The sequence below is a fragment of the Hyperoodon ampullatus genome (genome assembly GCF_949752795.1).
Source record: "Hyperoodon ampullatus genome assembly, chromosome: 2".
NCBI classification, from domain to species: domain Eukaryota; kingdom Metazoa; phylum Chordata; class Mammalia; order Artiodactyla; family Ziphiidae; genus Hyperoodon; species Hyperoodon ampullatus.
Genome location: NC_136915.1, coordinates 52,006,327 through 52,029,911, shown reverse-complemented (window position 1 = coordinate 52,029,911; position 23,585 = coordinate 52,006,327). Strand labels below are relative to the sequence as shown.

At 42.7% G+C, this 23,585-nt stretch overlaps 1 protein-coding gene across 1 annotated transcript in view; it reads left to right on the top strand.

The window, feature by feature from the left end:
• Nucleotides 1-22,955, top strand: part of CYP2J2 (cytochrome P450 family 2 subfamily J member 2) — a gene marked incomplete at both ends in the record, with an annotated part of 38,714 nt that extends 15,759 nt beyond the window's left edge. The window contains 8 exons of the mRNA XM_079728387.1: nucleotides 2,605-2,767; nucleotides 5,540-5,689; nucleotides 6,083-6,243; nucleotides 8,864-9,040; nucleotides 10,853-10,994; nucleotides 13,967-14,154; nucleotides 17,191-17,329; nucleotides 22,777-22,955. Of these exons, the coding sequence (XP_079584513.1) occupies nucleotides 2,605-2,767; nucleotides 5,540-5,689; nucleotides 6,083-6,243; nucleotides 8,864-9,040; nucleotides 10,853-10,994; nucleotides 13,967-14,154; nucleotides 17,191-17,329; nucleotides 22,777-22,955 (1,299 nt within the window). The remainder of the gene's footprint in view (nucleotides 1-2,604; nucleotides 2,768-5,539; nucleotides 5,690-6,082; nucleotides 6,244-8,863; nucleotides 9,041-10,852; nucleotides 10,995-13,966; nucleotides 14,155-17,190; nucleotides 17,330-22,776) is intronic.
• Between the last annotated feature and the right edge of the window lie 630 nt (nucleotides 22,956-23,585).

Genomic DNA, 23,585 nt, shown 5'->3' with positions numbered 1-23,585 from the left:
GAATAAAAAATTTCAAAATTTGTTTGGAAAAACAAAAGACCCCGAATAGCCAAAGCAATCTTGAGAACGAAAAACGGAGCTGGAGGAATCAGGCTGCCTGACTTCAGACTATACTACAAAGCTACAGTAATTAATACAGTGTGGTACTGGCATAAAAACAGAAAGATAGATCAGTGGATCAGGATAGAAAGCCCAGAGATAAACCCACGCACATACGGCCAACTTATCTTTGATAAAGGAGGCAGGAATGTACAGTGGAGAAAGGACAGCCTCTTAAATAAGTGGTGCTGGGAAAACTGGACAGGGACATGTAAAAGTATGAGATTAGATCATTCCCTAACACCATACACAAAAATAAGCTCAAAATGGATTAAAGACCTAAATGTAAGGCCAGAAACTATCAAACTCCTAGAGGAAAACATAGGTAGAACACTCTATGACATAAATCACAGCAAGATCCTTTTGGACCCACCTCCTAGAGAAATGGAAATAAAAACAAAGATAAACAAATGGGACCTAATGAAACTTCAAAGCTTTTGCACAGCAAAGGAAACCATAAACAAGACCAAAAGACAACCCTCAGAATGGGAGAAAATATTTGCAAATGAAGCAACTGACAAAGGATTAATCTCCAAAATTTATAAACAGCTCATGCAGCTCAATAGCAAAAAAACAAACAACCCAATCCAAAAATGGGCAGAAGACTTAAATAGGCATTTCTCCAAAGAAGATATACAGACTGCCAACAAACACATGAAAGAATGCTCAACATCATTAATCATTAGAGAAATGCAAATCAAAACTACAATGAGATATCATCTCACACCAGTCAGAATGGCCATCATCAAGAAATCTAGAAACAATAAATGCTGGAGAGGGTGTGGAGAAAAGGGAACGCTCTTGCACTGCTGGTGGGAATGTGAATTGGTACAGCCACTATGGAGAACAGTATGGAGGTTCCTTAAAAAACTAAAAATAGAACTACCATATGACCCAGCAATCCCACTACTAGGCATATACCCTGAGAAAACCATAATTCAAAAAGAGACATGTACCAAAATGTTCATTGCAGCTCTATTCACAATAGCCTGGAGCTGGAAACAACCTAAGTGTCCATCATCGGATGAATGGATAAAGAAGATGTGGCACATATATACAATGGAATATTACTCAGCCATAAAAAGAAACGAAACTGAGCTATTTGTAATGAGGTGGATAGACCTAGAGTCTGTCATACAGAGTGAAGTAAGTCAGAAAGAGAAAGACAAATACCGTATGCTAACACATATATATGGAATTTAAAAAAAAAAATGTCATGAAGAACCTAGGGGTAAAACGGGAATAAAGACACAGACCTACTTGAGAATGGACTTGAGGATATGGGGAAGGGGAAGGGTAAGCTGTGACAAAGGGAAAGAGAGGCATGGACATATATACATTACCAAACGTAAGGTAGATAGATAGTGGGAAGCAGCCGCAGAGCACAGGGAGATCAGCTCGGTGCTTTGTGACCGCCTGGAGGGGTGGGATGGGGAGGGTGGGAGGGAGGGAGATGCATGAGGGAAGGGATGTGGGAACAGATGTATATGTATGACTGATTCACTTTGTTATAAAGCAGAAACTAATAAAAAAAAAAGTTACTTCTGCTAGGACTCATTTTTCTTACTGAAAGACAAGGAAAATCATTACTACCATAGGGTAGTTGTGAGGTTAATGAAATAAAATGTGAAAAGTTCTTATCATGGCACCCAGTGGACGTGGTTGTCTGTGACCACCAGCTCCTATCTCTCACACATCATCCCTGTGCTCTTGTCCTATCTGTCACATGAGCAAGTGCTTCCATATCCCTTCGCACACAGAGCCCATTCATTCCCCAGAGGCTCGAGTGGCTGTCTGCCAGGTACCAGGGAACAAAGTGCCTTTCACATCGCTGCTCTCATTCTTCTTCACAGAACGCTTTGAGGGAAGAATAATTTTCTCCTTTTATAGCTGAGGCTCCGAACAAGTGAAGCAACTTTCCCTGGAGCTCACAGTTAGTCAACCATAGAGTTAAGATTTGCACATGGCTTCAGAACTAGTGTGCTCTTCTCCATACCTGGTCCCAGCCCTATAATGAATTTTTTGTCACCTAGAACATGTTGAGGAAGGGGACATTCTCTCCTGGTTAAACAGATATGATTTACTAAGAAGTCCATGTTCACTAAACATATCTCAGCCTTCTCTGGTGAGTCACATGTATGAATTCTCTCCCTTCACTAGATTTTAAGATGCTTGCAGTTAAAGACCTTGTTTATTTTGTTAAATCTTTAGGCCTTATTCTCAGGACTAATGGTGGATACTCACTCAATTCGAGGAAGTTGAACATATGGATGAATGTTTATAAGGAATGTCTATGTCCTGTAGTGGATTCAGCCCGAGTCTAGTTGAGAGGAGGAGAAATGGAAACAGGTAGAAACATCCCCATCAGACCGTCAGACCTAAGTGCACACACAGGTGTGCACACAGACACCCCCTCCCCCATCCAAGCTCCCACAGCTACACAAATCCTCTATTCCTGGACACACAGACATGTGCATATTCTGTGACTATTTTACTATTTTTCAGTTTGTGAAGAAATATGGGAACCTTTTTAGCCTGGAATTCGGTGACTTGCCTTCAGTTATTGTAACTGGATTGCCCTTAATCAAAGAAGTCCTTGTCCACCAGGACCAAAACTTTGTGAACCGCCCTATAACCCCTATTCGAGAACGGGTTTTTAAGAAAAATGGTAAGTTTCTTGACTAATATAAGATGTGTACTTTTGATATTCTTGTAGTCTGTGAAAGGTACCTTTGTGACTGTAATTCTCCAACACTCCCAGGGACCAGGCCCATCATAAAATTCCTGCCCCTAAAAGAAGCTGAGTGGCCACATTTCCCTGTTACAGATACCCCCTCAGGGAACCTGGCAGGGTTAGCCCTAATGTCAGGGATTTGAGGGAAGCTGCATCACCTGCATGAACCCACTCTGGCTGCTATAATTAGTAAGTATTCACATCACTCAGTGATGTGATGTGTTTTTTAAGAAAGGCAATGTGTTCTCGCTGTCTCTTTCTGTTTTCCCATTCAGATCTCTTCCCTAGGAGAATGGATGTGTATCTGCTTCCTTCTGCTGATTATGTAATCCCTTCTTGCCTCTAGTTCCTTATGCTCTATTATTAAGGCTGTGCCCCACAAGGTATATTAACCCTTCCATCTATATTAGAAGAGTTTGGCATGAACACTTAAAATGATCATTAAATAAACGAACACATTTAAAAATCTAAATGAAAAACTCAGATTTATTTTTCTACCAAAGCACCATATTTTTCAGGTGCTTCTCAATTCCTCTTTGAAATATTTCATCCATTAACTCTACATCCATTCACTCTATTTATTATCAGCCATGTGAAGCCCAGTGCTAGGCACCAGTGCCAGAACAGTGAGTAGAATGGCAAAATCCTGTTCTTCTGTAACTTACATTCCATTCAGGAAAACAATATCAATTACTCTAATAATTTCAGACCTTAACTGTTATGAAGATAAGAGCAGGGTGCACTTCTTAGGTGTGTCTAATCTAATTCAGAGACTCAGGAAAAGCTAATGTAAGTAAATGACACATGAAGAAGCAATCAGTCAGAGGGAATAGAGTATGAAAAGTCTCTGAGGTGGGAAGAATGACAGTGAACTGAGGAATTGAAAGGTGGCCAGTATGGGAAGCACAGGGATTAAACTGAGATAATTAAATGGAGATGAAGGTGCTGAGTTTGGCCAGGAATAGTTCATGCATCTCCTTGTTAAGGATGTTGCTTTTTATCATAATAATAATGAAAGCTCTTGAACAGTTTCAGTAGAGAAAGGAATCATCGTACTTACATGGTATATTTTAAAGACTTCTTTAGGCTGCAATGTCAAGAATGGAATAAAGGCAGCAAGAGACTATTGCAGCATTTTAGGTTAGAGAAGGTGGTGGCTTGGACTAGGGAGATGTCAAGAAATGACACTACAGTAGGTTAGACCAGGAGAGTGGCCGTGAAGATATATGGATTTAAGGTATTCAGGAGGCAAATCCAATGAGACATGATGACCTAGACAGAGAGAGAATGAGGTATTGAGGTAGATACCCAAATGGGTAGGTAAAGGAAAGGAGGAACATTTAGAGGAGCACAAGGTGTTGGCTGGTCTGGGTGGGGCGTTGTATATGGAGCAATCATGAATTCAGTCATAGAAATGCTGAGTTTGAAATGCCTTTCAATCAGCAGAGTCAAGCACACAGTTGTATGTATGTCTGGAGCTGAGGGACAGAAAGAGCTAATGAGATTTTCCCCAAAATGGAGCATAGATAAGGGGAGAAGAGGCTTGCAGAACTTGAATGGAGAACTAGATCATTTTGAAATATAATAGAAGATGAATTAACAAAAGATGTGGTACATTCTCTGCAGTCAGAGAATTAGGAGGAAAATTGGAGAGTGTCACATCCTGGGAAAAGAGAGAAGAAAGAAGTGTCTCATGCTGCTGACACATCAAGATGAGGTTGAAAAGGATCCTGGACTGGACAGCAGGGAAGGCCATGTCCTTGAGGTGGTAGAGGCCAAAGGCAGATATTAGAAGGAGTTGAAGAGTGCTCTGGAAGTGAAGAAATGAAAGAAGTGTGGCCTCACCTGTATTATGAAATAAATGATCATCTACTGAACACACCAAGATTTTTTTTCCTTTGCCTGTGTTGTTCTTTATGCATAGATTTTTCACTCTTTCATGCTCTTGAATGATTCATTTATTTATTTTTTATTTTTTTGCGGTACACGGGCCTCTCACTCTTGTGGCCTCTCCCGTTGCGGAGCACAGGCTCCGGATGTGCAGGCTCAGCGGCCATGGCTCACGGGCCCAGCCGCTCCATGGCATGCGGGATCTTCCCGGACCGGGGCACGAACCTGCATCCCCTGCATCGGCAAGCGGACTCTCAACCACTGCACCACCAGGGAAGCCCCTGATTCATTTATTTTTTAAGGTCCAGCTTAGATAGGATGTCTCCTAAAGGCCTTGCCTCCTTATGAGTATGAATTTTGTCTGATCCCTAAGTGCATTCTTAGTATGTTGCATAACATAATTACTTACAGTTACTTATGTGACAAGTAATCAAAACATGGGCTTTGGAGTTAGGCAGAACTGAATTTGAATGCCTGTTCAGCTGCTTACTAACTCTGAGACCTTGCAGAGTTTCCTTTTATCCCTTGTGCCTCAGTTTCCTTATCAACAAAATTGTTGGGAAGGTTGGCAGTTATGATAGGACCTACCTCAGAGAGGTCCTGTGAGTGCTAAATTACGCAATGCATTAAAAATGTTAAAGTGTCAAGCATTAGAAGCAGTCAGTAAATGCTAGCCACTATATCTATTGCTTTGGGATTATTTCTCTGAATAGTTTTCAAGAGCCTTAATGCCCTTCTTCTTCCATCCATCTGATGCATTATCCCCCATGGCTCTTGTTGGCTTTCTTTTCATAATGTTGGCTTTCTTTTTCCCAGGCTTGATCATGTCCATAGGCCAGGTGTGGAAGGAACAAAGAAGGTTTGCCCTGACAACGCTGAAGAGTCTTGGTTTAGGAAGGAAGAGCTTAGAGGAGCGCATTCAGGAAGAGACCCACTTCCTCATCCAGGCAATAGAAGAGGAGAACGGTGAGTGTGTCATAGGACAGGTGCAGGGAACTGTGGCTCATTCATTCACTAACCAGGTGATTAATAAGAGTCTACGTGCCTGTCCTGCTCCCAGCACTGTGTAGGGCACTGAGAGGATAACAGTGAACAGCTAACCATGACCTGCCCTCATGGAGCTCAAGAATTAAGAATAAGATGGGCATTAAACTTATTATTGGTTTTAAATCCTGGTCATCAGTTTGACTTCCCAGGCATTGACTGAATACTTGCTGTATGTTAGACCCTGTGTTGGGTGCTGGGGCCACAGTCTCAGAGGTGGTTCTGTAGGCAGTATGTCATATGTCATGTAGAGTAGACTCTCAGGGAAAGAGAAGGAAACCAATCTGAAGGATCCATCACTTCTTCTGCCTCTAGGACAGCCTTTCGACCCTCACTTCAAAATCAACAATGCAGTTTCCAATATTATTTGCTCCATCACATTTGGGGAGCGCTTTGACTACGAGGATAATCAGTTCCAGGAGCTGCTGAGGCTGCTGGATGAGGTCACATGTCTCGAGACATCAATGTGGTGCCAGGTGAGGCAGTCCTCACTTCCTATCTTGGATAAGGATATTGGGCTGATGTCAGACACAGATGAGCTCTTCCTTTTTTTTTTTTTAAGCTAACATATAACCTTTTAAAATTTACTTTAACACAAACATGTTTGTAGTCAATCTGTTGAATTTAGTATTTTACATAATATTGTTAAATATTGACTATAGACAAAGAACGTTTCTAACATTTGTGTAAGGCACAAAACTTTACATGAAGTGAGCCTATGTTGTTTTCTTTAAAAAGCACAATATTGCCATCACCTTTGTGTCTCTCCTCTCCATGTCCCTCCCTAGCCCTCCATGTCCATCCCCCCTCAGAAGTACTCTTTTTTGCCTGACGGTCCTTGGCACATTGTTTTCAGATTCATATATTAGTTGCACTTTTAAAAAAAATCTGCTTACTTTTCTATTTTATGAATATGACCCTGTTTGTTATTCTGTTCCCTATTAATAAACACTCGGGGGATTTCCAGTTTGGGGATCTGGAATGAACATTCTTGTCAATCCTTCATGTGGACACATCCACTCCTTTCTCTTGCATTTACACCTGTAAAAAATACTTAAAGTTTTCCCAGGTGGTTGCACTACTTACATCTCCATCCACATTTGATATTATCAGTCTTCTGACTTTGTAGGGTATAGATTTAGAGGGGTCAAACTCACCCCATCCTTGGTGGGCCCTGCTCTCCACTTTTGTCCTGCCAGTGCTGTGAGTCTGTCAAAATCTCTACGCAGCTTCTTGGCCTCTCAGCAACATTTCTGGATTTGGAAGACACTTCTAGGGGAAAATCAGCCCCAAGGGTTTTATTTATTCTTAACAAGTATCTTTAGCTGAAGACTTATGGATCCATCACACCAATACTGATAAAGTAGTTAGCATGATTCCTGGCACATTAAAGGGGCATAATGAATGTGAGCTATTATGATTTATTGTCAGTGTTATTTTTGAATAATGTTCCTTGTTCTCACTTCTAACCGTGGTAGCCCCCCATCCAGTGATTCCAGTTTCTTCCCTCCGGTTAAGACAGAACCTAGGAAGTCATGGGAGTTCAGTGGGTACCCGGCTGACTGTTCCCAGGGAACAGAAATCCTGGGAAGGTAGGATGGGGCAGTAGGGCAGGGGTAAGAAGCATTTCTTAGAGACCCAAAGTAGACCAGGCACTTTGATGGACAACTCTTCATACTTTATCTCAGATAATTTTTTACAGCAGTCCTTTAAAGATGAAATGGATCATCCTGATGCGTGCAAGCAGATATGGGAATATGTAAGCACATCCCATAGGAATCTACTGGCTCTGTGTCAAGTGCAGTATGGATCTCATGTCATTTAGTCATGAAAATAAACATCGGGCCCCACTGGCAGCTAAACTAGCCACAAATCACATCACTAGGCCCCACTGGCAGCTAAACTAGCCACAAATCACATCATTACTACTATTATTATTACTATTATTACCAAAGTATTATAGCTAGAAAGAAACAGCTAATTGTCAAACCCATGCCTGTTTCATTTAAAATCTAGGCAACTTTCTATTACCTTACGCTATCTATTTTCTACTATGTATTATTAGAGAAAATATATTCAAAGACCACTTTATTTCAGTAAAAAATATCTTAGCCACATGGAGATTACATCATAGTGGGGGCAGACAAATAAATACACGTACATATTTAACAGAGATAGATACATAGATAGATACATACATACATAGGTATGTAGATACATAGATACATATACATAGATAGACATTTTGCACACACACACACACACACACATACACACCCAAATATATATACATACACATACTAATGATATTTGTCACAGAAAAAAATAAAACAAAATAAAGGAATGGAAAGAGAGTACCAGAAGTGCTACTAACTGTAAGATTATCAGGTAAGACAGGTCCAAGTAGGTGACATTTGAGCAGCACATTAATGAATTAAAGGAACTGAAGTTATACAGATTTCAGAGGAAAACCATTCTAGATGCAAGGAATAGCAAATGCAGTGTCCTAAACAAGAATTTTTTTTTATGTTTTCACAGATGCCAATGGGGCTGGACTTGAAAGACTAAAAGAGAGTAAGATGGCAGGGAGTGATAGCAGAGGAGGTGGCAGGAGGGTGAGAGGCCAGCTCATGTAGAGCTCCAGGCTAGGAGAATGGTGTAGAATTTTGTCTAAATGTCATGGAAAGTCATTGGAGGACTGAGAGCCAAAGAGTGAAATAATCAATTAAACAGCTAAATGATCCCTCTGGCAGCTCAGTGGAAAATAGACTGGGAATGGGGTTAAGGATAGAATCAGGAAACCTGTTGGAGGCTTTACAGCATCCAGGTAAGAAATGTTGGTGGTTTGTACAAGGAAGACAAAGCACATGGAGTAGTGAGAAGTGGACCAAGACTGGTTATATTTTAGAGGGAGAGCTGAAATACTTTGCCCGAGGGGAAAGAAGAGGGTTGAGAGAGAGAAGAAGAGCCAAGGGTGACTCCAAGTGTTAAATTTAAGTAAATAAAAGAGATGGAAAGAGAATATGGTTTCATTGTCTTCAAAAGTAGAAAACTGGCACTCCCTTGTCTCCATGACTGTTTTGTTTTCTCCATCAGCTCTACAATGTCTTTCCAAGGATAATGAATTTCCTTCCTGGACCCCACCAAAAGCTCTTCAGGAACTGGGAGAAACTGAAAATGTTTGTTGCCCGTGTGATTGAAAACCACAAGAGAGGTTGGAATCCTGCTGAAGCAAGAGACTTCATTGATGCTTACCTCAAGGAAATAGAAAAGGTGAGGAAACCAGAGCTCTTACCTGAGTTTTACTCTTAAAGAGCAAATGAGGGGATTCTGGTTTCTTATTGCTGCTGTACAAAATCACCACAAACGTGGGGCTTAAAACAACACACATTTGTTCCCTTACAGTTCTAGGGGTCAGAAGGCTGAAACCAGTTTCACTGGGCTGAAGTCAAGTTGTGGGTGGGACTGGCTCCTACTTGAGGCTTTAGGACAGAATCCACTGATTGACTTTTCCAGTATCTAGAGGCTGCCTGTAACTCCCTGCTGCAGGGCCCCTTCCTCCGTCTTCAAAGCCATCAATGTAGCATCTTTTCTGCCACCATCCTCACATCTTCTCTTTATGACTTTCTTGCCTCCCTCTTATAAAGACTCTTGTGATTATATTGGGCCCACTGGGATAATCCAGGATAATCTTCCCATATCAGTATCGTTAATTCACTATATCTACAAAGTCCCTTCTGCCATGTAACATTCACGGGTTCTAGAGATTAAGATATGGACATCTTTGTAGGTCATTATTCAGCCTACCACAGGGGAGGAAAATAGAGGCAATACTTCATAGAGTGTAGGAATAACATTAACTCAGAATTGATTTATGAGTTAATTGATGAGACAATTAGAAATAAAGATAGAGGTTTAACAGTATTTGGCTTAAGGGCTTTGGAAAGCCCAAATACTGCCTTCTCATGATCTAGTCTCTGTCCCCTGCGTATATCTGAGGGAGATACACACAAAAGGAAGAATAAGTGCTGTTTCATCATTAGTCGGACCGGTGCCCAGTTACCTACCCCTTCCCCCAGCTCCCAGTGCAGAGCACAAGTGAATCTGTGTCAGTTGCCAGAGATTAGCCTCAAATCCGACGGACCTTTGCCTTCCTCCTTCATCGCCATGTCATCCGCTTTTTAATATCACTATAGGAAAGAAGCAGGAATAAAGCAAAATGGGATGTATATCCTTTACCATAGTAACACCTCTGGTTAACACACATCACTGCGTCTGTGTCATTACCTTTGACTCATCAGATTATTCATTCATTCTCCTGGAGTTGGCAGAAATGTGGATTTCTTTCCAACTCCACTCTTGTTTCACCTGACTGGCATAACGTTAATAGAAGCGTTGATTACTCCTCAGAGGGGGAGACATCACTTGCTATATGGTGTGCAGGTGTGGGACCACAGAGGGAGGAATGTTGATGCATTGAAGCTTCTGGAGGAACGTGGCAAAGCTGCTGGAGTGCCATGAGGAATGGCTGTTGGAATCAGAGAAGTTTAACCTAAAAAGGAAAAGACTAACAGGGAGATATGAGAATTATTGTACTTTAGAGAAATTCAGTTATTCTTTCTGGTATCAGTACAAACATTTGTTGAGAATTTGCTATGTGTCCTTTCCATCTTGCATAATTCATAATGCCATCTTAAAGGGTGAGTATTGTTATTTCTATTTTGTGAAATAGGATATAAGCACAGAAAGGTTTATTAACTTGTTCAAGTCGTACAGATAGTGAATGGTGTGGCTAATACTGGAACCCAAGGCTGTTTTTCCAGTGTAATACTAGATTCTCCCAAATTATGGGTGTAAAAAAATTTGTTGTGTTGTTTCATCCACCAAAGCTAATAAAAGCTTCCAGCACTTGGGGCAGGAGGACTCTAGTGATGTTGCAGTAATAAGCCTCTGCCTCCTGAGATGACCAAAGGGAAAGTCATTTCTCCTGGGCTCTCTCCTTCCACGTTTTCTCTAGGATGAGGGCCCCTGTGTTGTGGCAACTAAGAACCATCTGAATAAACAAATAATCATTGTGCTTTCTAGCATAAGGGCAGTGCTACTTCAAGTTTCCACGAAGAAAACCTCATCTACAGCACCCTGGACCTCTTCTTTGCTGGAACGGAGACAACTTCGACAACCCTGCGCTGGGGTCTGCTCTACATGGCCCTCTACCCCGAAATCCAAGGTGAGCGTGTCAGTGGATGGGCCTGGGCCAGGTCAGAATGGTGCCCCATGGAAGACAGTCCCAAGGTGGGGCCAGAAGATAGCATGGTAAGATGGAGAGATAGGTAGGAGAGTTACCGGGCCAGGTGGACTTGAGAACGGGAACCTTCTGTGTTTTTTCTGTGAGGATTGTGATGGGTCCATGTAACACAACTATAACAGAGAGTCCCAGCCCTCAGGAAACTCCCAGTCCAGTGGGGAAAATAGTGAAGTCCACTGACATTGTGGTGAGGTCCAGGAAAGAGTTCCATTCCACTTACGTAGGAAATCTGGTCACAGCCTTCCCTTCTTTTAAGTAATGTCTTCCATTGCCCTGTGGACAATGCTCATACTCCTTAATCTGGTATATCATGCCCTCTGCTGTGCCTCTTTCTGCCTGTCCAGCCTCGACTCTACCCACCCTGCATGGGAGCATCATTAAGTCATATGTCACTTAATTTCACTGTCCTTATTTGTACCTCTGGGCCGTCACACCTGCTCTTCCCTAGAAGAATAATACCAAAATGTATTTCCCTAATTTCTCAGCATGGTAAACTCCTAGCTATGCTTGAAGAGTTTACTCAACCACAGCCCCTCTAAGATGTTTCCTCACACTTCTGGGAAACTACTAGCATTTCCTTCCTTTAGAGATTGCCTAATTGCACCTCCATTATTTTGCTTACCACACATTATTTATATATCTTCCCCACAGACTGTAATCCTTTTGAGGACAGTGACTGTTACAATCACTTTTCATTTTCTAGGCCCCAGAACAGTTTAAGCACATGAAGGATAAAAACTGCTGGGATGCAGTTCTGCAAACTGTGGGTGAAAGTTTATTAACAGGACATAAAGTCAATGTAGTGGATCGAGACTAACTTTATACCCTAAATTAAAAAAAATAAATTAGGGAAATCAGAGTGCTTTCTGTGTATTAAGAATAAGGCATTTTTGTGAAACTTTCTTTCCTTATACATATGAATAAATGTTTGCTTTATATGTGTGTATATTTATGTTTATGTGTCCTGAGTCATGCACTTATAAAATGCACTTGTAACTGTGAATTACAGGGTTTTCTTTAAATTTATTTATTTATTTATTTTTAAATTCTCTGTGTTTTTATTTATCAGATACTTTTTTTCATAAATTTTATTTATTTATTTATTTATTTTTGGCTGCATTGGGTCTTCTTTGCTGTGCACGGGCTTTCTCTAGTTGCGGCGAGCGGGGGCTACTCTTCGTTGCGGTGGCTTCTGTTGTTGCGGAGCATGGGCTCTAGGCACATGGGGTTCAGTAGTTGTGGTGCGTGGGCTCAATAGTTGTGGCTTGCGGTCTCTAGAGCACAGGCTCAGTAGTTGTGGTGCATGGGCTTAGTTGCTCCATGGCATGTGGGATCTTCCTGGATCAGGGATTGAACCCATGTCCCCTGCATTGGCAGGTGGATTCTTAACCACTGCAGCACCAAGGAAGTTCTTTTTAAATTTAAAAGCCACCTAATTAGCGTATTGATATAGCTTCCCTATTAGAGGCTCCAAAATAACAATGGCTTAAAATGGCATAAAAAGTAGATGCAACACAAGTTTCTATCAATGGATGAATGGATAAGCAAAATGTGGAATGCAATGGAATATTAATCAGCCTTAAAAAGAAAACATTCTGGGCTTCCCTGGTGGCGCAGTGGTTGAGAGTCCGCCTGCCGATGCAGGGGACACGGGTTCGTGCCCCGGTCCAGGAAGATCCCATATGCCGTGGCCCGTGAGCCATGGCCGCTGAGCCTGTGTGTCCAGAGCCTGTGCTCCGCAACGGGAGAGGCCACAGCAGTGAGAGGCCTGCGTACCGCAAAAAAAAAAAAAAAAAGAAAGAAAGAAAGAAAAAAACATTCTGACACATGCTACAACATGGATCCACCTTGAAGACATTATGCTAAACTAAGTAATCCAGTCACAAAAGGCATATTCTGTGTGATTCTATTCATATAATGTATCTAAAGTGGTTGAATTCATAGAAAGCAAAAGTAAAATGGTGGTTGTCAGTGCCTGGGGAAAGTGCAAAATGGCATCCTCTTCAATGGATGTAGAGTTTCAGTTTTGCAAGATAAAAATTTCTGGAGATGTATAGCACAACAATGTGAATATACTTAACATTATTAAACTGCACACTTAAAATGATTAAGATGGTAAATTATATATTATGTTTATTTTACCACAATTTTAAAAGGTTTTAAATATTCAGTTTAAAAAAAAGGAGTTTTATTTTTCTTTCAAATGAGAAACTCTAAGCTGGACTCTGCAGAACCCTTTTGGGGTCCAAGCTCTTTCCATTGTGTTGCTCTGCTGTATCTAGAATGGTGCCCTTGTTGGCACTCTCAAAGATGGCTCACATCTAAGGTTGCCTTTCCACCAGTAGGAAGGGACGAAGGAGGAGGAAGCACACACCCTTCCTTTAAGGGCCTCTTCCAAGTATTAAACATCCCCTCTACTTACATTCTATTGGTCAGAACTTAGTCACAGGGGAATCTGGGAAATGTAGTCTTTAGCTGTACAACCAGGTATCCAGCTAAAATATCTATTTTTGTAGAACAAGAAGAAAACAGATATTGGGGCGTAATTAATGGGATTTTTTTTTTCATTTGTTGGTTGCTTCCCTAAATCAGTTCATGTAAATCTCAAAACATCCTAAAGCGGAAGTGGATTTATCCTAAGGAATGAGAAGAGCAAACTGAGGCTCAAAGAATTTCAGTAATGTGCAGCAGGAGTGTTGTAGAGCAAGAATTTGCCACCAGATTTGTCTCACACCAGGGCCCACTTTCCATTCACATACCTCCCTGAGGAGCTAGTCTAGAGAGCCTACGATAACTTTAGCCATTTTGATCCCGGTTATTCCATTCCTTAACTTAACGAGGCTCAAGGAAAGTTATGGAATAATAGAATAATAGAACCTCCTCTGCTTTTCCAGAAAAAGTCCAAGCTGAGATCGACAGGGTGCTTGGCCAATCACAGCAGCCAAGCACGGCAGCTCGAGAGTCCATGCCCTACACCAACGCTGTCATCCACGAGGTGCAGAGAATGGGAAACATCATCCCCATGAATGTGCCCAGAGAGGTGACAGTGGACACCACCCTGGGTAGATACCACCTGCCCAAGGTAATTAGGGCCTCATTCACAGCCTCAGATCTCCAAGTTCATATTTGTAAATAGTGGGAATCTCAACTGGAAAAGTAACATGTGTTCTTGTCCTAGAGAATCACTTAAATAGGGAGAGATATTATGCCTGATGAAATACTAGTTTTGTTCCCTGGGTATGATCTTAGAAAATTAGTTCAACTGGATGTTAATAGGTGTTATGGAGGGGAAGGAGGATTCCTAGGTCAACTGTGTTTAGGCAAAGCCTGGCTTTTCTTTGCTATGAGATTTCTTACTACGTGACATGCATTGTGAATATTTCTGGGGATACAGCAAGAAGCAATTCTCAGTCAGACTTTGCCATGAGGTCCATTTCTTTGCCTTGGGAGAGCTTCTTACAGGATAGGGACCTGCCAGACTTACTTTAGAAAATTCTGCTTCATAATCCTGGGTTATAGAATGTTGAAATATGAAGGGACATTTGAGACCTCCTGGGCCAACATCACATTGATGCTGGTGTTTCTAACATAATATCCCCACTGGTATTTTTCCAGCTTTGACTTACAGCCCTTTGATGGGACTGTCTCACAGGGAAAGCAATCCAATTGTGTGCAGTATTAAATATCAGAAAAGGAGAGAAAGGAACCAATGCTTTTTAAATAGGATTATGTTCCAGGACTATATAGGTTATTTAAAACGTCTTAGTCCTTGGAATAATTCTGTTATCCTCATTTCATAAATTTGGAAGCCGAGGCTCAGAGAGTAATTAATCTTGCATAAGATCTCTCAGCTACAGTGACAAGAGTTGGGCTCCAGGAACGGAACTGTTCTGATTCCCAGCCTCATCTTTTTTGTACTACACCATGTTCTCTCCACAGGAGTTGCTTTACTTTGACTTTAAAAGAGACTCCCTGAAATATTCCTCAATGGGTCCCTGTTAAATTCCCGGTCCTCACAAAGGAAATTCTGCTCTCACTCTGCTCTCACACCACTCTTAGGATCTCAGCAGACAGCTCTCCTATGCCCCCTAGTGTCCTCTCTGCACACTGCACATTTACAGTCCTTTCTCCACCTTGGTGGCCTCTGTGGATCCATTAGATCCAGTTTGTCTAAGGTGCTCTGTTTGTTGTACCTGGGGATGATCTCAAGGCAAAGCCAGAGGAGCTTCCACATTGGACACCCCTTAGTCACCATCCCTGCAGAGCCAGGAAAAGCAGCTATTCCTGCAGCAATTGCATTTACTATTTTCTTGCTGATTGATCATCTTGTGGGTGAAGGCTGAGGTAAATTATCTCACAGGTGATCTTTGCATTTTTATAGCAATTCATTTAGCTCCAGGGAATCATCCCAGCTCAACAGATTTTTTCTAACATTGATTTTTAATATTGGCTGGAATTATCATCCTGGGAACTGTGAGATCCCATTGACTATACATTGTAGAGGCTAGGAGCCATAAGTCTGATGTCAAAAGTCCTAATTCAAATCATTGTTCTACTTCCTCCCACCCTGTGACTTTGGGCATCTTATTCAACCTCTCAGAGCTTCAAATTCTTTATCCATAAAAGTGCATTTAAATCCACCTCACAGGTGAACAGGTAATGAGATCATGCATGTATAATATTTAACCTTGTGCTGACTATAGAAAGTGCTCAAAATAGCAGTTATTATTCTTTATTAATTCATCAGATGTTCATTAAGCACCTAAAACGTTCAGCACTCAGAAAACAACTCAGAGGAAAATAATCATGCAAGTTTATAAGTACAAACCATGGTAACTGCCCAAAGGAAAAAACTCACTGGCTTTTTAGAAAGATGCAAGCTAGCTGCAATGAGGAATGGGAACAAGCACAGGCAGAGAAGACTTCCCAAAGGAAGTGAGGTTTGAGCTGAGGATTAAAGGATGATTAAGAGTCAACTCGATGACAGAGTGGGGAGGAAGGACATTTCAGGCAATGTGAACAGCACGTAAAAAGGCACAGAAAGGGCTTCCCTGCTGGCGCAGTGGTTGAGAGTCCGCCTGCCGATGCAGGGGACACGGGTTCGTGTCCCGGTCCGGGAAGATCCCACATGCCGCGAAGCGGCTGGGCCCGTGAGCCATGGCCGCTGAGCCTGCGCGTCCGGAGCCTGTGCTCCGCAACGGGAGAGGCCACAGCAGTAAGAGGCCCGCGTACTGCAAAAAAAAAAAAAAAAAGAAGACACAGAAATGAGTGGGAACATGTGGCATGTTTGAGAAACTGAAGGAAGCTTGATATAGTGGGAGCGCAGGCAGAAGGAGGGTCGCTCAGACAGGGAGCAGGTGATATGTCCTTAACCTAAGAGTGATGGGAGCTATTGAAGAGTATCTATCAGGTTCCAGGTGTGGTGGGTGGACGGGTGTGGAATGTTCAAAGCTAACTCTGCTTTCAGTGTGTGGAACACATTGAAGGGGAAGAGAGGAAATGGACATAGTTAGGGCTATTATAGGAGTTTAACCAAGCAAGGTGATAGCCTGGACCAGAGGGCAGTGGTGGACATAAAATGGAGTGACAGAATCAAGAGAAATTTCAAGTACAGTTGACCAGCCTAGTTTAAGGACTGGATGAAGGCAGAATAAGGGGAAGGGAGACACTAAGGAGGACTCCTGGGTCTCTTGTTATGTATCTGGAAGGATAGTGGTTCCTTTCACTGGGCGACCTCATCCTATTATTAAACTCTCTGTAGAACGGACTAGACGTTGGAGGGAAGAGAGTGGGAGATGTCACATTTTTCTCTTATTGATGCATACATGGTCCCTCCCAAATTATACGCTGACAAGTCCCTGCAGAGATCCATTCTGCAGTCGAGTAGTCACACTTCCCCAGGTAAAATTCCCAGCAGACAATTCCAGTCCATCATGGTAAGCTGTCCCATGGCAAAGAGCAGGGTCCTAGGGGTTGGGCTCAGAGGGAGCGGATTGGGGAGGCTGAGGGAGTTCAGGGTGCTCTCAGCCTTGGTGTGGGAGCTGGGGGGACTGCCACCCCTCTGCATATGTGTGTTGTGTGGGTCAAGTCTTACCTGAGTCCTTGCTGCCTTCTCCAGGGGACCATGGTCCTGACCAACCTGACTGCACTGCACAGGGACCCCGCAGAGTGGGCCACCCCTGACATGTTCAATCCGGAGCATTTTCTGGAGAATGGACAGTTTAAGAAAAGGGAAGCCTTTCTGCCTTTCTCAGTAGGTGAGTAGCAAGAAATAAGAGTGTGGGAACCCAGACTCTCAGCCCTTCCCTATTCTTCTCCCTGGTGTGCTTTGCTTTAGTTGGAATGTCTCCAGGTCCAACAGGAAGAAATAACTCACAACCTAAAAGTTGAGAATGTTTTATTCGGGACATTACTGAGGACTCTACCCTGGGAAGGCAGCCTCTCAGATAGCTCTTAGGGACTGTTCCCAAAAGATAAGGAAAGAATGAGGATATATAGGAGTTTTTGCTGGAAAAAAACCATGTAGTCAAACATCAAAAGATTACTGCTAGTCACAAAAAAAAAAAGAAACAGATATCTCAAGTTTATGATTTTAGTGTCTTTCTTTTTATGGGAAGATGCAAGAGTTTGGGCTCATTGAAATTATTCCTGTATATGTATCCTAACACTCTAGGGCCAGTATCCTCTTTTTCTGCAGCCTGAATTCCACTCAGAGCACATCACTGGGGTCAGCTGCAGTGACTGATGGCTCATGGAGGGCAGCCTTCACTGTTTAACCAGAATGGCAAGCAGCAGTGTTCAGTCCACACCAGATAGTCCACTCCAGCATGACTTACTCTTTTTTTTTTCTTAGAGCATGTTTTTTTTTTGTTTGTTTGTTTGTTTATGTATTTATTTTTGGCTGCGTGGGGTCTTTGTTGCTGCATATGGGCTTTCTCTAGTTGTGGCAGGCAGGGGCTACTCTTCGTTGTGGTGCACAGGCTTCTCATTGTGGTGGCTTCTCGCGTTACAGAGCACGGGCTGTTGGCGCTCAGGCTCAGTAGTTGTGGCTCACGGGCTCTAGAACAAGGCTCAGTAGTTGTGGTGCACAGGCTTAGTTGCTCTGTGGCATGTGGGATCTTCCCAGACCAGGGCTGGAACCCGTGTCCCCTGCATTGGCAGGCAGATTCTTTTTTTTTTTTTAATTTATTTATTTAGTTTTGGCTGCATTGGGTCTTTGTTGCTGCACGTGGGCTTTCTCTAGTTGCAGCGAGCCAAGGCTACTCTTCCTTGTGGTGCGCGGGCTTCTCATTGCAGTGGCTTCTCTTGCTGCGGAGCACGGGCTCTAGGCACACGGGCTTCAGTAGTTGTGGCATGTGGGCTCAGTAGTTGCGGCTCGCAGGCTCTAGAGTGCAGGCTCAGTAGTTGTGGCTCACAGGCTTAGTTGCTCCGTGGCATGTGGGATCTTCCCAGGCCAAGGCTCGAACCCGAGTCCCCTGCATTGGCAGGTGGATTCTTAAGCACTGTGCCACCAGCGAAGTCCCAGCATGACTCACTCTTGCTATTGGTTGCAACTCAGGATTCACTGGGTGGAGCATCACCAGGACTCATGCCCTTAATTCCTAAGTCCTGGCTTGACTCTGATGGAGATTTCAGCTTCATGTTGTGCTGTCCCCCAGAGCACTGGAACAAGAGCTCAGACCCTGCCTGTCTCCCAGATAGAAGGTTAAACACTTGCCTTTTTAATAGAGTTTTAAATGTTCCAAGATCTTTTTAGGGCAACCCATTCACACAGAACTAGAGCCAATTGCTAAGAAGAGGCTGGGGGAGGGGCAAGGAAAAGGGCTACTTGCTTCTCATTATGGGCATCACAAGTGACTCTAAGTGCCACAGGCTTAACTAGATGAGATTCTACTCTATAACAGGTCCCTGAAGAGGTCCTTTTGCTGTTTCAAATTCTAATGACCCTTTAAAAACCTAATTAATACATTTATATGGTATACAACTTGAAATGTACAAAAGAAGATGCAGTGAAAACTCTCATGTTTCCAAGCCAGCCAGTTCCAAAAGGGTGTTTTAATTTATAACAATGTAAAATTAGTAAGAAAAATTTTAGTATATTCCATGTATTGAGTTAAATATGTTGCAGAGATCAATTCAACTAATTTCCCAATTTCTTAATTTTATAAATATTTCCTGAGCATCTATCATGTGTCAGGCATTCAGCCCTGAGGATATGACAATGAATGAAGTAGAAAAAAATGTCCCTTAAGGAGCATGTGTTCTAGTGTAAACTTACAAGTTTCAAATTCCTATTATCACCACATTGGAGATAAGCCCTGAGGCTTGGCAGGGCCGTTTATAGCATCTAAAAAGCTATAAAGCTCACAAGGCAGAGCTAGAACTCAATGTTAACCAGGTTTATCAAACACTAAAGCCTGTGCTCTTCCTAGCAGTGTCTCCTAAAAAAGGTAACTATGCTACACTGAGTTGACACTCAGAAATTCATGATAGGTTTCTTATCATTAAATTAAATATAGATTGATTTGCTGAGACAGTATTATTTTGTTGATCATGCCACTAAAGTACAGAAAGGGAGGCCCTTGAATTTGAACCCATGTATGCGTGATCCAGAGCCCAGATTTTCCTGCTATAGGACACTGTCCTGAGTGTATCTGGACTGATTCTGGTTAGATCTTCTGTGTCTTTCTTCCTCTGGTTCTATGCCACTTTTCCTCACGTTGGACAAGTCACTTCCTAACATGAAAGCAGACATGAGATATGGGAATACCTTCCAGTCTTCCTGTCTACCCGAGCTTCAGATTTCCTATTATAGTGCAAAGTTTCACCTGTGTATTTTAAGTATTATAATTATTCTTGACTCACTGTTTTTTTTGCTATTGAGAGTTATAACACACCCTTTTAATTACAGGTTTCATTTGCAAGCAAATTATCTCATTTAATCCTTACAGCAACACAGTTATTAATAGTTAGACAGGCAATTGATCAGTATGCTGTTTCTTAATGTAAGGAAACTAAGAATAAGAGAGAATTGTTTCTTATTCAAGATCACATGCCCAAAGAATTGGCTGAACAGGGCCTAAGACTCAAGTTCCCTCGTTCTCATCTAGTGCTCCTTCCTGCATAATTACAATGTAACTCATTTCCCCACTTAAAGGCCCTTCCATTTTAAGATTCATCAAGTTCATAGCATATGTATCAATTATTACATTGCTGCATAACAAAGGTGGAAAACTCAGTGACTTAAAACAGTAAGTGTGTATTATTGCTCACGATTCTGCAGTTGAGCTGGGAGCTCAACTGATCTTAGCTGGCCTCTCTGGCCTTTTTGGGAGGTCAGCAGGCTGAAGGCGGATCTAGGATGACCTCAGCTGGGACAATGGGGCTCTTTTCCAAGTTTCATCCTCTAGCAGGCTAGCCGGCTGGTGTTCATGTGGAAGATAAAGACCCCAAGAGGGAGAACAGGAAGCACACAATGCCTCCTAAGGGCCAGGCTGGGAACTGGCAACCATCACTCCCCCCTGCATTCTGTTGCCAGTGCAAGTCATAAGGTGAGACCCGGTGCAAGGGGAAGGGAAAGTAGCACAATTTTTATGGGAAGAGCTATGCAATCACATTGCAAATGATGGGGGTACAGGGAGAGAGGGGAAATTGGAGCCATTTTTGCAAGCAATTGGTCTCACTGTCTTTCTGCCTGAGAAGAATGAAATTCTTAGAAGGCAAGCAATCTGGGGATTCCCTCAGCTGTGACAGAATGAGGCCTAGCTAAACAGTTTTCAAGAGATAGAAACCTGAAAGATGCACTGACGTAAGAAGTCACCACCACTGTCTGGCTTTCCCCCGCCTTACTCCCGGCTTTGGTGCACAGCTGCTTTGCCTCATTCAGCACTTTCTAAAAACAGCCTCCCTGAAGGGATGGGGTGTGGACAGCTCCTGCCCTTCTCCTGCAAAATGTGATCAGGTGTGGAATGAGGATACATACACAATCAGGGCAAATAGCAAAGCTGTTACTGCAAATTTATATTTTCTTTTCCTCGTATAAGTTTTTCCCACTTGATCCAACAAAGCAGCAGACAGCTTCATGAAAGGCAAGAGGCTGAGTCCTCATTTTTCAAAAAAATGTTTAAAAAGTCACTGGATCATAGGAGATAAGGTTAGGAAGAACTTTTCCCAAAAAACCCTAGGTCAGTGTTCTCATTTTACTAATGAGGTAATTGACCGGGTTAGTTAGTGGAAGCATCAAGGAGAAGGTCTATGTTTCCCGTGGTCCAGGATGAAGCTTTGAAATCAAGTAGCCCTTGTTTTCATAATTTTAAAAGCAAATTCTTATCTCCTGTCTTACTGGTATCCTTGCCCAGCCACATAATGTAGTTAGGAGAGAGATTATCTCATATGTTTGACATGTTTAGGTCTGTAAGAATAAAGGGTTTACTCATAGCCCAGAGCTGGTTACTGGTGGAACCTGTACTTTAATCCTGGTTCCTGACTCCCTAGGTCCAGTTTTGTCACAGTATCTGGATTCTTCTAGGAAAATCTTGGGTATTTACAATACATCTGATCTGGTACTATTTTAATGAAATTTCCTCATTGTACAGTTTGTGATGGGTAAAGAGATAAGGATGAGGGGAACAGAGATAAATAGGCACACGCTGGTGGGAAACAGGCACAAAACAATATAAGTATGATATAATTCTGAAGCATATTTCAATTTACTAAACACTTTTGCAGATACTCTCTAATTTTATTTCCTCAACAGCTCATTACAGGCAAGGACAAAATAAAGGCATGCGTATATAAACTATTTCCAGGAAAGTTTCATGACATGGGGAAACACAAAGTAGTCAAAGCAGCGCACAGAATTAGCTACAGAGAGTAATCCCAGTGATGGTGTGCTGGAGAATCCTTACAAGGACCACGAGGAAATATGTCAAAATGTTAACAAGGGTTCTGTCTGGATTATGAGATCTTCTATTGTGTTTATACTTTTCACAATTGTTTTTCTTTTTGTAGTGAATATATATTACTTAGGGAGAAAGTAAGTTATTAAAACACCCACAAAAGGGCTGGTGGTAGAGACCAGCGTGGGGTGCTCTTACACAAGTCAGGGGAGCAGCACGTTCATGAGGGGGAGGGCGTGGCGGAAACCCGGAAGATGTGAAGCACAGGTGAGATGAGATGGCGTCTGCCCTGCGCAGGTAGCCATGGCAGAGAGATTTCCAGTCATTAAGGAGGGAAACGTGATAAAGAGAAAAGATGCCTCATACTTGAGAAACCTTGCTCTGATGTTTACTTGCTTATACTTTTCAACAATTTTCTTTTAACAATTGAGAAAAATTACCTAGAATTTTGTTCTTTGTCTGCTTTTGTCATTATTGTTTGCTAATGGATTTTTGAAAGGCCTTAGGCTAGACTTCACTTGCTAGATCAACCCAGGCCTCTGACTTCTTTCATCTACACCCTGTGCCTCACCTGTGCCTCACCTGCCTGATCACTGAAGGCATCGGAGTGTGTGATTGTGGATTAAGCTCGCTGGGCTTTGGTTAACTCAGGTGGCTGCGATCAAATAAGCCGAGTACATAAAGCCCCAGGGCCTAGCGGGCCCTCCATTTGCTCAGGTCTCACAAGACGTGGTAGAAGGTTTCAGTCCTTGCTGGGCACAGACGCCGCCCGAACAGGTAACTCACCTTATATTTTTGTCTTTCAGGTAAGCGGATGTGCCTTGGAGAACAGTTGGCGAGAACTGAGTTGTTTATTTTCTTTACTTCCCTTGTGCAAAAATTTACCTTCAGGCCTCCAAACAATGAGAAGCTGAGTCTGAACTTCAGAATGAGCCTGACCATCTCTCCAGTCAGCCACCGCCTCTGTGCCGTTCCTCGGGCATGAAGTTGTCGGGGAGGGAGAGGGGAAGGAAAGCAGGAAGAACGGCCACGTCCCCCCAAGGCAGGACCGCCTGCTCAGCAGTGAGGGAACAGCATGCAGTGCCTCTGAGGACAGGTCATAGGAACTGGACTCAGAGGAAACAGGATCCAAACCCCAGCTTTGCCATCTCCAGTGGAGCCTTGAGCAAATCAGGTATGTTGTGAGTGATTTGCCTCTCCAGCCAGGAAATAAAAGGAGAATAGTGATTCCTTCTCTAAAGGAAGAATTGCTGTAAAAACCAGAGTGATTTGGAAACCATAAAGCACATCATAAAAGTCATAGCTGTGATCTGCCTCCTTCCTGCTTCCTTCCTTAGACGGGGACTTGCTTCTGGCCTGTTGAGATGGCCCGGGTCAGAGTGATGCAAAATGGTGGACAAGAGAAGTCAGGCCCTGGGGCAGCCACAGAGGTCAGCTAGAAAGGCCCTCACACTTGGTAGCACTGGGCAAGCTCATCCTGTTTCTGCCTCCGAATGGCCCCTGCGAAGTCAGCAGGGCAGGTAGGATTCGTGATTTATAGGCAGGTTTCTATGGAGAAGAAATTTCTCTGATTTACCTAAGGATACACTCCTTGGCCTCAGACCCCAGGACCAAG